The following is a 16,712-nucleotide window of genomic DNA, read 5'->3' on the forward strand; positions in this document are numbered from 1 at the left end:
CCTTTGAATAGCCTAAATTTTCAGTCAAAATCTTGTCAATTGTGGTTTTGCTGACCTCCGGAATCTTTTCGCACAGCTCCCGAACTGTAATCCGTCGATCTTTAAGCATTGCCGCCTCGACTTTGGCAATTGTTTCGTCGGAAACCGATGGCCGCCCTGCACGGGCTTCGTCGTGGACGTCTGTTCGGCCATTTTTAAAGTCCCTAACCCATCTGCGCACCATCCCGGAGCTCATACACTCTTCTCCATACACTTGACAAAGTTCTTCGTGAATTTCCTTCGCCGATTTCTTCTTAGCGGCCAGGAAACGAATCACAGACCGCAACTCGCAGCTGGCGGGAGACGCAAGAGGAAGCTCCATCGCTGACGGCTGCTGAGCCAAGACCAAACGTCGCATTGACGCTGGCTTGGTGAGGGATTGGAGTGAGGGAACCAAACAATCTGCCTTTGTTGCATGGCCGCGCATACAAACATTCCTAGCGCCAGCGGCAGCCCGTGGAACTTATTTTACGGACAAGCCTAGTATTTCAGAAAATATTTGCTATTAAATCCCTATTGTCAAGCCTGTGATGTCTCTTTGCTAGACAAAAGTCTACTTAAGGACCACAAGGCTGGGAGACTACTCAGGTTGGCAAATTACATATTTTAATGTTTATGCCAAGCCACTATATGATAACAATTGACAGAGTTAATCAAAGAGTGGCTCGTAAAGTAAACAGTTATGCGATATCCTAACAAAGTTCCACAAATTTTGTCCCGATCGTAGAAATTGTAGGCAAGAGCGATCAGAAGTTCACAGCATAGTGTGAGGATATTGCTAGGGATCTTACTTTTGTAAATCACATACATATTCTGCATTTAAGCATGGTTTATTTAGGCAAAACAATTTGATAAACTCTTCATTAAAATAAAAATACAAAAGGCAAATACATTGTACTCATGATAAAACAGTAGTACTATACAAAAGCAATTCACATCATTCAAATAAACAAAAGCCTTTTTGAAATAAATAAACTAAAGTACTATTCCACCAAATCTTTCATTGCCTTAGGCTATTGCGAAGTGAATAGTTCAAATGAACAACTGACTAGAACAGGAAGAAAAAAATCAGCTCAAACGGCCAATAGTGCACCACCTATCTCAAGGAATCATTATTTCCTTTTCAGTGGCTTTCATTTCCCTAGCAATGTGCCAACTTCATCACAGATATTTTCTCCAGTTTATCTCAAGCAGATTACAAATAACACATTTGAATGCCGTCTCTTTCGTTGCTATCGAGGTCATCATCATCCCTTTCAATGTCAACTATTCCAAGTGGATTGTTGTCACTACAGCCACCCGCAACTCCCCCTCCCCGACGGCCTATGTGCTGGCCACCTCCAACAGCACCACCTTCCTCACTATCTTTCGAAGTGGTGGTGGTGTCATCCAATCCATGACTCCTCGTATCCCACTACTGCCACAACCATCAACTCCAGCACCACTACCTGGAGGAAGTCCACTGCCAGTCACAGTCACAGTCAGCCGAGGAAATCTTCTCAACCAGCAAATCAGCGAGAGTGATAAGTACTCTAGCCACCAATATCCCCAAATTTCAACAGAATCAGAAGAGCCCCACTCCCCATTTCCCTCTTTCTTCCATTCAAGAGAAGAAGAACAATGATATTTTCCCATACATTTTTTTTAATATATATTTTTTTTAATTTCCCCCCCCCCCCCCACCCCGTGTCCCCGTGTGTGTGTGAATGATTAATGCTAGTTAGTAGGACAATAAGAGATTATTTGGAATTGGCGTTTGTCATTTTTTAAGCTATTTTATGATATTTCACGCCAACAATTGTAATCAGGGTTTATTTTCTTTTCTGTCATTTATTAATTGATGTTATTAGGTTCCTAACTGGCCAGTAACAGTAATTTAATTTGTGTTATTCAAAGAGTTATTCATTTATGTATTTTTTGGAACATTTCCTATTTGAAGTGATCATTAAACGTGTTGTTGGAATTGTAAACTGTTACGTAAGCCTTCATTATTTCGTACACGCCAGCCTCCATTCAGCAAGTGAACCTACCCCAACTTATCTTCCTATTTCCTTCTCCCTCCCTCCATTTCCCCTAGCCATCGAACCACGACCCGCTCACCTTCAGCAATCCCTCCAAACTATCCTTCCCCACCCCTCTGAAAGTGAACCCGGACGGAGTGCGGACGGGTGAGTTACAATATGCACGCCACTGTAGTTAGTTAACCACACTAGAGTAAAGGCAAGGGCACAATATTAAGTATCCAATTAGAGTCCATTTAAATATTGATAACAAAGTTGCAAAAAATTTAAATCCTAAACAAAAAATTAATTTAAAAAAAAAGGAATGAGCTTTGAAAGATTTATCGGCACATTGAAAGCTTACCTTACAAGAACACCTTGGCATCTTAAGAAGAAAAAAAGATGTGTTACTTTCAGGCAAGAAGTGATCTGGTGGGTTGTATTTATCCAAAACCTGTGTAGAATAAAATATTAACCATATGATCATCATACAAATTAATGTTTACTCAGCAATGGTGAAAATATTGGGACACACTTTACTTCTCAGATACTAACAAAGATAGGTGTACAAACCTGCAATACAAAGTCTCTTCCTCTGAAGTCAGCAATAGTCCTTGGAAGTCGAGTCCTTCCCCAAACAAATCGAAGAAATAATGATCACTCTTGATTAGTGAACTCCTCCATCACATCCCAGAACCACTGGACAAGAGGTGCATTACCGTCAACACCTATAAAAGTATCAAAATTTAGCTACAATCCCATTAAGCATCTCCTACAATGAAATTTTATCTAATGACTCAGGCCCGAAGTTTTCATCATTTACTGAAATTTTTATACCTATCCTTATATCCATGAAATACGAGCGCAAAAATGAAGCACAACGAAACATAACCATTTAATACGAGAGTAATGGTGATAAGATTTTATACTTCCTCACAGAAGCATTGAATTCTCACAGCACTTAGGAAACTACTATGACAATCAATACTACATGATTTTGTTTTAACTTTTTACACTGTTTTAAATTATGAGAGAGGCAATTCACAAGGCACATCAACTCCTGAGACAGGAAGCCACAATGAGCCACCTAACTTCCTCCATATTGACATTCATTGCAAAAAACTTCTCCCAGAATTTGGAAAATTAATGTTTGTAAAAGCCTGATTATTTTCCAAATGTTTCTGATCAACTTTTACCACTTTTATTCAAGAAAGTAATAACCCAACTAAAATTAAAAATAATCTTATATTTAGAAGTTTCTTTCACCTTTATAGGTGGCAACAGATTTTAGAAGACTCAAAGGTATGTCTGGAGAGCCGCAGACCATAGTCTCCAATTCATAGCCACTAAATAAGGATAACAGAGGCACTGGTGCAACTCGTGCCATGCCTTCCCTAACAGCTGCAACTTGCTCATCAAATTCATGGAGTCTGAATAATGTTGAGTCAGGAAAGATCGAAAGAAAGACAACAAGAGAAATTATGTATCATATGAGTCTGGTAAGAAAAATGAGGGAGATTATGACTATGGGTGGCTACTTCTTATCTGTATTTCTGATAAATTATAGCTCATATATTCCGTCATCATAAAAATGGAAAATATTTATGCCATACAACAGGGAACAAACTTTACAGAATAACAACTGACCTATAATGCAAAGCAAGCTTGACATATTCATGTCGATTACTAGGGGTGATTCCGCGATGGCGGGTAGACAAAGGAATCTCGTGGCCAGTGGATGATGGAGTTGAGAATGGCATTGCCAGACTTCTAAATGCTGCTTCATCGCCATCCATATCACGAATACACGTCAAACCTAAATAAAATGTAAAAATGTTTCATAATTAACAATATCTACATCTACCTTGACTTGCAAGTACATTTTCATTGTACCATTTCACTAATTTTAACCATCTTCAGAACCAAATTAACCATGAATGATGCTTAACCTTACCTGGAACATAATCACGATCAACTTCTGATAAGTCTGCAGGCGTCAAGGAGAGTCCTGCTAATTGCTTCCACACAGGTTCTGCTAAGTTAAGACTTAATGGGCTTCCAGTCCTAATAGCCAAACCCATTAAGACTCCTAAAAGGATAACAGCAAATACACGTATGAGCAATGATAAAAGTCAAGAAAATAATACATAGTATCAGAAAATTTTATTATATCTTAACTAAAAATTATCATATGTTGTAACCCCACCGCGCGGGGCACATTCGGGGAAGGGGAGATTGGAGGGCAAAAGGGGAGGGCAGAGGTGTAGCGGGGATATTCCGTGCACCTGGGGCGAGGGAATGGGATTTTGGGAAAGGGTAGGAGGGGAAGTTTAGGGGTGATGAGACCTGAGACAGGAGCGTTCGGATAAAGAAAGCCGTTCGACTGCGTAGTTCGCTCAACATAAATTTAATGAGTTTAAATATGATCATTTACAAATACAAGCAAATCAATGGCAAAAGTAACAATTAACTTCTTCTCCTTGAATTCAATGAAATACAACGCATAATTCACTATGCTGCACAACAGAAAAATTTCAGTCCTTAACCTAAACCCAAAAAAAATCACGCTACACGTTTTCACATTCATAACCCATACAAAAACCACAAGAAAAGGGGAAAAATAATTAAAAAACAAAAAGAAACGGGGGAATGGAAATATGAAACAACGAAATAGATATTGCACTGAAATTCACACGGTAATAGGGGAAGTACTGTCCTCTTCTCTACTTGTGCGGGGGGAAATTTTACAAACGTTTTTAATGAATTCTCTTCTTGACTTGGTGAAGTGGGAATTTTCTTCTGTTCCTTGAGAGGGGGGGGTGGGGAATGGGATTTCGTGGCTTTTCTCTTACAGTTTGTCGAATTTTCGGGGCTCTCGATCTGCTGATCGTGGCGATTCGGTTCCGCGGCGTAGGCTGCTCTGCGTCAACTCCGGCAGGTTCACGAGTGGGAGATGGCCTCTCTGCGACAGTTGGGAGATCCTTTCATCAGCACCACGAGTCTACCTTGCAACTGCTACTCGCATTGGGCACCCTCTCTCTCTCGGGATCTCTTCACCAACTTTTTTCTCTGCCTCCCCAAACTCCGCCTACTCTTGGGAGCGTTTTTTGTTGCTTGGAATCGCCAAAAAAGAAAATCATCTAAGCCCTCTTTCCTCCGGTGCACCACGTTATATAGCCAATGAGGGGAGGAAACACCAGGGAGGGAGGGGTCAGGGGAAAAAAAAGGATGATGCACTTGGGGCTGGACGGTCACTTCACCAAGGACACGAGGGGGGGGGGGGAAACCACGCTCTTCTTCGTCTAAAGAGTTCGACTAGCACACTTCAGGAGGGGGGGGGAGAAAGCATTACACATTGTGGGGAGGAAAATAGGGAAACATCAAATGGGGACTCAATGATTCATGACACTCACGCACACATTCACACGGACACATATCAAAAGAAAAAAAAACGGCCTTCCTTTACCTCGCACTCCCGTCTCATGCGCCACTATGTAAGCGGGCAGAATGCACCGGTTACAATATTGTTCTAAAAACATTTTTTCCCAAATAAGTGGGAAAGTAATAAACAATAAAAATGAGATCAGTTTATCTCAATGGGAAAAGAAGACACCAGAGATACCAAACTTAGAAACCATACCCTTAATAGCATACCTAAAAACCTGAACATTCTCATATGGAAGGGAGTATTAGCTTGTGCATTGAGAAGGAAACAAGCATCTCTTCCAACGGATGATGCATTGCCATTAGTCCCAGCTGCATTCACAGAGGTTGGGGATGGAGCATAGTCATGGTCACCACGTGCATCGGGAGTAGGTACCAGAGGTGCAACGGCTCCTTCTTGTAATTCCTCACACATTTCTGCTATACTCTCACTGTACTCTCCTCCACAGTCATCAACACTTTCACCTGAGGGCACAACAGGCAAAATGTCACTTAAAATGTGGTTCTTCACATGAATTGTCAAAATAATGATATATGTTTTAACAGAATGGTGAGGTAAATACAGTGCAGCCAAGAAAATAATCATCATTTTCAAATCGTATAATACATTCTGTTCCCAAAACTTGGAAACAAAAGACACTTAAGTACATATTGTCCATTTTATGCAACTATTTCTGTTCCATTGATGATACAGTGGCCCCTACACTTTCATAAACCAATGACGTTTGTATGTTTCCCTACGATAACTCTATGGAATTTTCTACAAGACCTAAATACAGTGGAATCATCATCTATCACTCTTCCAATGATTGCTTACCCATAATTTCTAGTATTAGGGATTTTAAAATTCCAGCACTGTTTCACAGCATATTATATCGAAAGCCTGATGACTTGTCATTAATATTTCATTAAACTTAACCAACTGGCTAACTGTATCAAAAAATATTACATGTGATGTGACTGAAAATTAAAGAAGGTTGAGAATCAATTCTCATTTTTGGGATTATACATACCGACAAATTTTACTTTCCACACACGATGAGGGAGCAGAAGAGCACCTCCGCGGAACAAGAGCTCCATCTTTGATACCATTTGACCAAAAACTGAGCGGACACCATGAGGGTCAGCCAATCCTCCACTTGATCTTGACCTTTGAACTTGGATTCTATTCAGTTCAATCACAAGACCATGCTGCCTATCTCTCACCATTGTTGCTTGCACCACCTGGAATGAAATATCAAAGTTTATTTACATTCACGTAATATTAAGCACAAAAATTTATTTACACCACACACAACGGTGAGGAATATTGTGTAACATATTTGATTATATCACAGCACTTGTGGAAAAATATCTGCTTCCTTACGAGGTAATTCAGCTATGAGGTTATGAACAAGCAAACTTTTGGTGGGAAGCACAAAAATTTATCACAATGCAATTAAAAAATCAAAATCATCAGAGATACTCAAGATAAAGATGCTTTTAGGCACCTCAGGCAGGCAATTGTTTTCTCACCATTTAAACATTTTGAGACCACGAATTCTTAAATCGGATCATTTTAAATAAATAAGCACCGGCCTAATGAGTCGTAGCCAAGCACTCACCTGAGTCAACAGTTAATTGCTGGGGTAATGGAGGTCAGGGAATATGAGTACAATTACATGCCATATTTCTCTGAATATAGTCCCCCCACTAATTTTGAGGATTAAGTTTTGGGGAAAAAAAAGGTTTGAATATAGTCCCACCTTTACTTTAGAGGAGACTACATTCAGATAAATATGGTAATTGCCACAAAAAAGATCGCGGTCGGTTTGAAGAAAGCTCTCAATGACTCCGGGAAGCAATCTAAAATAACAGACTTTACACATAAATAATAAAAAATTGTTTGATTTACATAAATTATAAACATTACAAAAAAGAAAGGGAAAATTTGGATTACCCATGTTGTCTGATTATTGGTGCCCACTACCTCCATCATTGGCCTGGATAATCGCGATTTTGCTATCAGGCTTTTAATGAATTTTTAAGTTTTTTTTAATTTTTACTGGTGTTGTGTATTAACCTATGACCTCACTCCCACTGATAGCTGTGTGTTTGTATAGCTCGTTCGTATCTTAAATTTTTATATGTTAGTATTTTATGCTGTATTGTCTTGACGAAACTCATGGATGTATTATCCCAATGAAGTTAATAAGTTTTATTATAATTATTAAATGCAAACATACATATTCACCAAAAAAGCCCTGGCATCCTTAGTATGCCAAAATAAAAACACCTAGACTTTACCTTTCTAAAAGTTGTTTCCTTTGCAGTAGAAACCAAAATGCCACGCAGCTTATCCAAGTTCCCACAAAGGGGTACTTCCCATTCTGTATCTCCAGATTTGTGATCATCTTCTGAGGTCTTTCCTCCACTGCCCTCACCTCCACTTTTCCTCCCACGTCCACTTGCAGGATCCATTGAGGCCCCCCCAGTGAGAAATGGGTGGTGGAATCCACGTGGAACCCACGTGGAATCTACGTTGACTCGTGGATATATGGTGGTGGTGGATATTGAGTGGTTGGACCCACGTGGAATCCACGTTGATTTCAAGTGGATTTGTGGTGATTAGCATAAAATGTTAAACAGAATTTCTAATTTGTGGAACTTAATTCTCTGGTGACATTGCGTCATTTATCATCCTGAAACCACGCTAGTTATGTGAAAATGTATTGCACATTCTATTTTTATATAATTCGTGGAAAGGCAGCCATGAGAGCACATGAAAAATCGTAGACACATATATAGAAGGTTTAGATATAGAGTGGTTGAGGTTTTAATGGTTTTAGGACAGCACCTACTGCTGTTTTAATTTTTCCACCAAATTTCCACGTGGGTTCCACGTGGATTCCACCACCCATTTCTCACTGGGCAGCCTTGCATTAAATTTTAGCTTAAAGTAGCCATAAAAAAGAAAAGTGATTTTCAGTACTAAAATCTTTATTAATAATTACAAATAAGATGAGTACAAAGTAACACAATGATTCATTCATTACAATACATGCATACACAGATTTATGCCTTATTTTCTCTCTCTCCACTCTTTTCTTACAAATTTGTTGGTTCCTGTACCATCAATGGCCACATGAACAATTTTCATATTTAATCATGACAACTTTCCTTATGATTAATTTTTTTAACCATTTTTGGCCAATGCCACACTTTTTACCAAGTTGAAATTATTTTTGAAAATTTCCATAAGCGATGTAATTTACACCCAATGATCCTCCACTTGATGAGCTTTTCTGTGAAAAAGTACAACACATTTTGGTATAAAAATATAATACACAAACATTATATCGTTTACTGAATACATATGTGCAGATGGAAATATGAATCTTGGCTTAAACTGAAGTTCAATGGAAACAACTGCCATAAAATCCAGCACTAGAAATTACATATTTATGCCAGATAAGCTCAAAATACCCACATTTTAATTGAGCTACTCTCTCATTTCCTGCTCTCAAAAGTTGAGCTTGATATGTACTACTTAATTCAATATAAGCCACGCACAATTTTTTCTTTCACGCCTAGATTCACACCACTTCCCTAAGGAAACATGGCAACACTCGGACAGAAGAGATCAGAGAAATTGTGCAACAGGAGAAGGCGATTGTGAAGGGTAATTGCGAATTTGGAATGACCCTCAAGAGATCGTATTCTAGGGGTACACGAGCCGGTAGCCGGCCCAGTGAGAAATGGGTGGTGGAATCCACGTGGAACCCACGTGGAATCCACGTTGAGTGGTGGATATTTGGTGGTGGTGGATATTGAGTGGTTGGACCCACGTGGAATCCACGTTGATTTCAAGTGGATTTGTGGTGATTAGCATAAAATGTTAAACAGAATTTCTAATTTGTGGAACTTAACTCTCTGGTGACATTGCGTCATTTATCATCCTGAAACCACGCTAGTTATGTGAAAATGTATCGCACATTCTATTTTTATATAATTCGTGGAAAGGCAGCCATGAGAGCACATGAAAAATCGTAGACACATATATAGAAGGTTTAGATATAGAGTGGTTGAGGTTTTAATGGTTTTAGGACAGCACCTACTGCTGTTTTAATTTTTCCACCAAATTTCCACGTGGGTTCCACGTTGATTCCACGACCAAAAACACGTGGTATCCACGTTAATTCTCCACGTGGGTTCCACGTGGATTCCACCACCCATTTCTCACTGGGGGGCAGCAGCAGAAACAGGTTTGCTTGTGCTCCACGCTAACGTGTGAGCTGATCCACACGCCACTCTCATAATATTTTTACCCTAAAAAGAAAGACCGTTCCATCAATAAAACTTAATGTTTCATTTCATATGGCAGATATCTTAAATAAACAAAATGATCAACTACAGTAAATTGAGACAGTTGCAAATGTCAAGGAGAAGGTAAAAGAAACTAGTTCATCTATTATTTTTATAACACACTGTGCAAAATCTTTTTAAAAACTATCATCATACTGCAAGAAGTAAACCCAGTGAGAAATGGGTGGTGGAATCCACGTGGAACCCACGTGGAGAATTAACGTGGATACCACATGTTTTTGGTCGTGGAATCAACGTGGAACCCACGTGGAAATTTGGTGGAAAAATTAAAACAGCAGTAGGTGCTGTCCTAAAACCATTAAAACCTCAACCACTCTATATCTAAACCTTCTATATATGTGTCTACGATTTTTCATGTGCTCTCATGGCTGCCTTTCCACGAATTATATAAAAATAGAATGTGCGATACATTTTCACATAACTAGCGTGGTTTCAGGATGATAAATGACGAAATGTCACCAGAGAGTTAAGTTTCACAAATTAGAAATTCTGTTTAACATTTTATGATAATCACCACAAATCCACTTGAAATCAACGTGGATTCCACGTGGGTCCAACCACTCAATATCCACCACCACCAAATATCCACCACTCAACGTGGGTTCCACGTGGATTCCACCACCCATTTCTCACTGGGTAATAAAAAAAATAATAGTCCATGCAATCAACGGGTATTTAAGGTATGCCAATGAACAGTGAGCAAATTGGCAAAATACCAGACACCTGTATGTGTGTGTGTTAGAGAAATAAGCCATGGTGCACTGTGCACATTAAAATGAAGAAATTTTAACACTATGATATTCACTAATTTCTGTGAGGAGTTCTCAACATTTGTGACTTACCTAAACGAAACACTTTGCAATTTTCCAAACAGAAACACTTTATAATGACGTAACAGTCAAAAGGAATGGTAAGCAAGATGCTTGTGTATATAGATCAGTTATGTATTTAACTGAATTCATTGGTGTCACCCCATCACTTTACTTCCGCCTTTGTTATCATAAATTGCACTATTTATAAACTGCTGAATTTTTCTATTACCATGAATGGCTTTGCGTTCTAAGTCAAAATCTGCAACGGGGGAACAGAGGGAATTACACATGAGGTAGGGAGTGTCACTAGACACTTGGGATGCTGCTTGTTGATCTTAGATTGCTTGAGATATTAATGACAGATGTCTTTCAGAGAGACAAGTAAAACACGATCTGCACTATTTTTCTGGGTCTAACAGAAATGGTGAAATAAGAGAGAAATTTTCAGAAAAAAATAGATGTAGGAATTTGTTTCCTTCCTGAACAATAAAAGAACTTTGTTGAATTCCACAATCAAATCATTTCAAACATGACTTATATAAAGGGCTTATACTCCCAGCCACACTATGCATAATTAATCAGGCATTAGCCAGATGCAATGAAATGTCAAGAGTTTTAAGGTCTGGAATAATTAAATTATCTTAATCAAAGTGACGGCTTTCAATGTTATCAAAGCAATATAACACACAAACACACACACAAGCTATTGCATCCACTTTCACGGAATCGCCTGACATACCTGAGCTCGCCGATTTAATCCATGGCCAACAGGTGGCTTCTTTGAACTCTCCAATTTCTTCTCTGCCACATTTCCAGGGCTTAAATAAGATTGCTCCACATCATCTTCATCATCACCATCACCAGGGTAAACAACGATTTCTTTGCGCCGAAAGTGAACTGTAAAACATTGAAAGGAAAAAATAAACCCTTACAATTTAAAAGGAGAAAATTGGCCACAATAATATTGAGGGGAGTTAAAGAATGTTAACTATGGACTGAAAAAAAATACATTCATAAGCTAAACTCTCCCAGTCTCCGAAGCTAAAGGGGTAATGAAATACACCTGATACATGTACTGAGCATGTATATAGGGTATGTACAGTTTAATAGTCTATGGGAATATTTTGAAAAAGGAAAAAAAATCTCAATGCTGATGATTACGCAAAATGAAAGTACTTCATTATTTACGGAGATGCACAAACACTTGAAATAAAATGTGGCAAGACTCAGTGCACCAGCATATGCAAGTGCTTCAACACTGAAAAATTCCAAACATTTACTAGTGCAGCAGTGCATTAAAAATGCAACCTTGTTTCTCTTAAGGTAACACGTCATCTATGGTGTTGCTTGTGAATAAATAAAATTATTAGGATTCATTTTCTTGCGTCCAAATGAGTAATTGAATCCGGGAAACATATATCTGATGCGATTGAAAAGGATTTCATGCTCTTTTACCGTAAAGCCTCACATATGAGACTTTTTCTGGATCTGGTTCAGGCTCAAATGAGAACTATACAAAAGTGTATTTCTATGCGTTCTTTAACACATTCAATGCGGATGATATTTTCACCGAAACCTCCAGTGACGGATGGGTGATTTTCCTTCATAACGGTGGTCTTGGAAGTAATCCAACAGAATTTGCAATTTTTTTTGTTTCTATTTCAAGCAATTTGTAGAAAACCCTAATGACATACATGTATGCCACCCGTCACCAGTAATTGACAATTCACGCAACCCGCATTACACACATGCAATTTTCCTTGCATGAAGAAGTGAACTTTTCATATTTCTGTTTATAATACTTCTTCTACCGTTGATTCCTTAGGTTAATGACGAAAATATCTTGGAATTAGTCTTTACTAGAGATGTGCGAATAGTATCCGCGAATACTCGAATACCTCGAATATTAGAAAGTATTCGATATTCGAGGTTTCGAATAGTTATGCGAAAAGTACCGCCTCGAATACCTCGAATACTTTGAATTTCGCGTCATGCACTGTCGCACGCACGTCGTTGGTAGATGACTCGGAAAAATATAGAGAACTATAGTCGTTCAGTGCTCGCTGCGCCGTTCTACGCAAGTTGACGAATTACATCAAATTCGTGGATTTTAGCGGTGAAAAGAGTTCGACGAGGGGAACCGAAAATGGTCGGGTGAAAAAATCCGAAAATCCCCGATTCCCCCCACCAGGAGAACCTCAGTGCCGTGGGATAGCAACCTTAGGGCATTTCCCACGATCCGCTATCCCCCTCCATTCAGCACTTGCCTCACCCACTCTGACGCTTTCCTCTTCTCCGAAATCAAACAAAAGGTCCCAGCTCGCGCAGGGATCGCATTACGAAGACCCCTGCTTCGAAATAAATATCGAGTTACGAGAACAATAAAAACGTGTTTCACGCCCTCCCCCCTTTTCTCACCCACTGACCTTTTTCTGGCTACCTGCTTCGAAGTTCCCCATTTCTGGAGGTCAACAGCTGTGTGAGTACCGTGGGATACTTACATTAGCGCATTTCCCAAGATCCGGTATCCCTCTCCATTCAGCACTAGCTCTGAGGCTTTCCTCTTCTTCGAAATAAAAAAAAGGTCACAGCTCGCGCAGGGATCATATTACGAAGCCTTAGCTTCGAAAAAATACCAAGTTACACGAGAACAATAGAAACGTGTTTCGGGCCCTCCCTTTTCTCCCCCACTGACCTTTTTTTCCTACCAGCTTCGAAGTTCCCCATTTCTGTGGAGGTCAACCGCTGCATGAGTCATCTATTAGCACAAAAGGTGTCTATAAGAATGACTTTCGTCAATTGATGTTACACCTTTATTGAATTGAAATATTAGTACTGTGCGCGTAATTTCAAAAAGAATAAGACCAAACACGACGTATTTCTGAGTTTATTTAAGCATTTTACGCAAAGAAATAAATGTCAAAATATGACAGAGACTTAGCATTCTGGCGAAACTCGATATGAGCAGCAGAGCTTCTCGGAAGTTGATGCGGTATTTTTTTCGGAAAACATATATCAAGTTACAATTTATGAGTGGTTCTATAAATCTTTATTGTTACAGTCCCAGACGAAGGGATATTTTCTCAGGATATTTGGTTTCTCCCTGATAGCAATTCCAATTCATCTTCTTATCTCGTGAGAACTCCCAAAGATGGACTGAAAATAATTGAAGAAAATCCGGTGGAAAAGAGCTTGTATTTTGCAAAATGCCTCAGATTGTCAGCTAGCACTTGGCAGCAGGAGTGGGGGTAAAGCGATGTTAGTTGAATTAATTATATCCCCAATTGTTTCCATAAAATTAAAATATTCATTAATCAGCTAAATTCCTGTTCGAATCATTTAAAGGAAATCAAAATTACTCCCCAAAATCTTGTGTTGCCTGCTGCATAGGCAACCTAGTCAAACATACCAGCATTCATCATTTAGTATTCGAGGTATTCGAAATTCGAGGTATTCGAATATTCGAGCAATGATTTCATATTCGAATTCGATATTCGAATTCGAGAAATCTGCTATTCGACCCATCTCTAGTCTTTACGTGTATTTTTTTGTTTCAACGGCCGCAGATTTAATTTTTTCAAGTCACAGAAGTAGAACACACAATGAACGGCAAGAAAAATATAAATTTATGGGATAAACATTTTTTTTAATCTATGTTACCTCAGAGTTATTGCAAAATTGAAACATTTCAATAAAAGTTCTCACAAATGTTTATGATATATTTGAAAGCAAGGCCTTAGACAGAGCCCTGGTTGACCTTCACATTCTGGGCAAATCGTAGTCACTGTCCCACGGATGCCTTCACGGTTAGCGGAGAAATGAAGAGCCTGCATCATTCCTAAAAACCTATCACGGCACATTTTCTCCCGAATATCGCTACTCACACTAATTCTGACCTCCAATCGTTAGAAATCGTGTTAACCCTAATTGCGCCCATGTGTGGAAGTTTCCAGTTCTCCCTGTCCAACGGCTTCCAATCCATTATGCCCTTAGTGAAGGCCCTTGGTGAAGGATTTTGGAGGAAAATGCTTTCTGCATTTTTCTCCGTCTATGAGAGGATTATTTCAAAGGAAATATCATTTGCAAGTTGAAATAAACTCTGCGAGTGCCGCTGGTAGGGAGGGACTCCAACCTTGAGCCTTAATAATTATCCAGGAAAATAGTACAATTAGTGTAATGGAGTGTTGCATATGTGATTAATACCTTAGTTTTTATGAAAATTTAGACTGTATGTGTACCTAACACTAGAATGTATTAATGACCTACAAAATGAAAACACCATAATGATCAGAGGACAAGTAATTGATGCGGAGCAATGACTGAGAAAATATGCCGTAAAATTAGGAAAAAAATCCAAATTATGTAAAAAAACGTAATTTGCAATAATTATTTTAAAATTATTAATAAAGTATAAAATACGACCTTATGGACCGCATGGAAACATTTTGAAATAAAATAGTAAGTTTTTAAACGGGAATACACGTTATTAACAAAAAATAAGTCTGATAATAATTTTTGTGGTTGCACATAAGATATGAATAAATTAAAAAATAAGATAAAAATACTATTTCAAGGGCATAAATAATGGTTAAATGCCGTAATGCTTAAAATACCTCTGAGTCTATTCTTTTCCGCAATTTTGTTTACAAAGCTAAGGAAACAAATAAACGAGTAAAAAAATACAGACCAATACTGTAGATAATGTAATGCAGTGTTGCATACGCCATTAATATGTTATTTTTTTTATGAAAAGGAAGAAAATCTGCAACTAACCCAACACGTATGAATAACTCAGAAAATGAAATAAAATCGAAATGAATAGAGGATTGGTAATTGACCTAGGGAAACTAATGAGAAAATATGCCGTAAAAGTAGGAAAAAGACCCAAAAAAAATCACCCAGGATAAACGTAATTTGCATTAATAAAAAATGTTCCTACAAAAACAAATTCAAATATAACATCATTAAATGAAGCACCGCACTAAGATCATTTTTTTATTATGTAGTGAGTATGAAACGGGGATAAATATCTTTAATAAAAAAGTTAGTCTACTCATAATTTTTGTGATAGCACATAAAATATGAATAAATAAAAAATGAAGGTAAAGAAACAAATTAAAAAAGATAATCCATATGTAAGACATGATGATGATATTTACGATAGGAATAATGAAATAGAGGTGAAGGAATTGAAAAGAAAAATCTCAACCTGCCAAATTGTTCCAAAAATAGCACTAAAGTAAACAAAAAAACACTAAAAATGAAGGAACACGTAGAACTAGAAACGGACACTTCTGCAATGGTTTAAGGTCAATCCCGAACTGCGGGAGGGTGAAAAAGTAACGCTAGGCGCGCTCGGAGCACCCTAGTGACCAGCGGAAAAACGAGCTCCCGAAGACATACATTTATGTCATCCGCTTGAGTGGAAAAGCCCTCATGACATATATATATGTCATCCGCACTGAATGTGTTAAATAATGACCAAGAGTTATCCTGAAAACTATACTTCATCTCAATACAAACTCTTGATTTTACACAATGCCCATATTTCGGTCCCTCCAACTGCGTACAATCAAAGTTTTACTGTATTTAAATACTAATTCGGTGCTTATCTCTGCTGATGGGAATAAGTTAAGCTCTCTCACATGTTAATAGCAGTAGATTTTTTTCAATGAGCTCTGAATATCCCATGCACACTAGGTTTTTCCAATTTCTCCTTAAGTTTAAATCTTAACTTGATCTAACTGGCTTAGGTGTCAGATCTGACAAACATCTCGTATTTTTAGTTTCATGAACATCTAATACAAAACAAAATAGTCAATCCCTGTGCATGGCCCTCGAGAAATAACTGTCGTACTACAGTTGAAAGACCTTTTTGACCTAGATAAATCCAATTTATGTTACATGTAAGACATAAGCTGTTTGGCAGTACAAAGACTATCACTCGCTACAATTATATTCTAATAAAATGCCATAATAACTAAACTGGGCTTCTACTGCATTTACCAATAAAAATAAACACAAGAAAAGAGGCCAAAATAAGAGCACTTGA

The 16,712-nt window shown here is 38.3% G+C and overlaps 1 protein-coding gene across 1 annotated transcript; it reads right to left on the reverse strand.

Moving 5' to 3' along the window:
* Nucleotides 1-2,407: 2,407 nt before the first annotated feature.
* On the reverse strand, nt 2,408-8,008 carry LOC124160116 (E3 ubiquitin-protein ligase HERC2-like). Its single transcript, XM_046535862.1, has 8 exons — nt 7,770-8,008; nt 6,497-6,707; nt 5,694-5,948; nt 3,994-4,128; nt 3,687-3,855; nt 3,306-3,469; nt 2,613-2,767; nt 2,408-2,493 (listed from the first exon to the last, which is right to left on the reverse strand). Exons 1-7 carry the CDS (start codon nt 7,941-7,943, stop codon nt 2,697-2,699), a joined length of 1,179 nt encoding a protein of 392 aa, XP_046391818.1. The 5' UTR covers nt 7,944-8,008; the 3' UTR covers nt 2,408-2,493; nt 2,613-2,696.
* Between the last annotated feature and the right edge of the window lie 8,704 nt (nt 8,009-16,712).

This window comes from Ischnura elegans, chromosome 6, assembly GCF_921293095.1.
Source record: "Ischnura elegans chromosome 6, ioIscEleg1.1, whole genome shotgun sequence".
Lineage (NCBI taxonomy): Eukaryota > Metazoa > Arthropoda > Insecta > Odonata > Coenagrionidae > Ischnura > Ischnura elegans.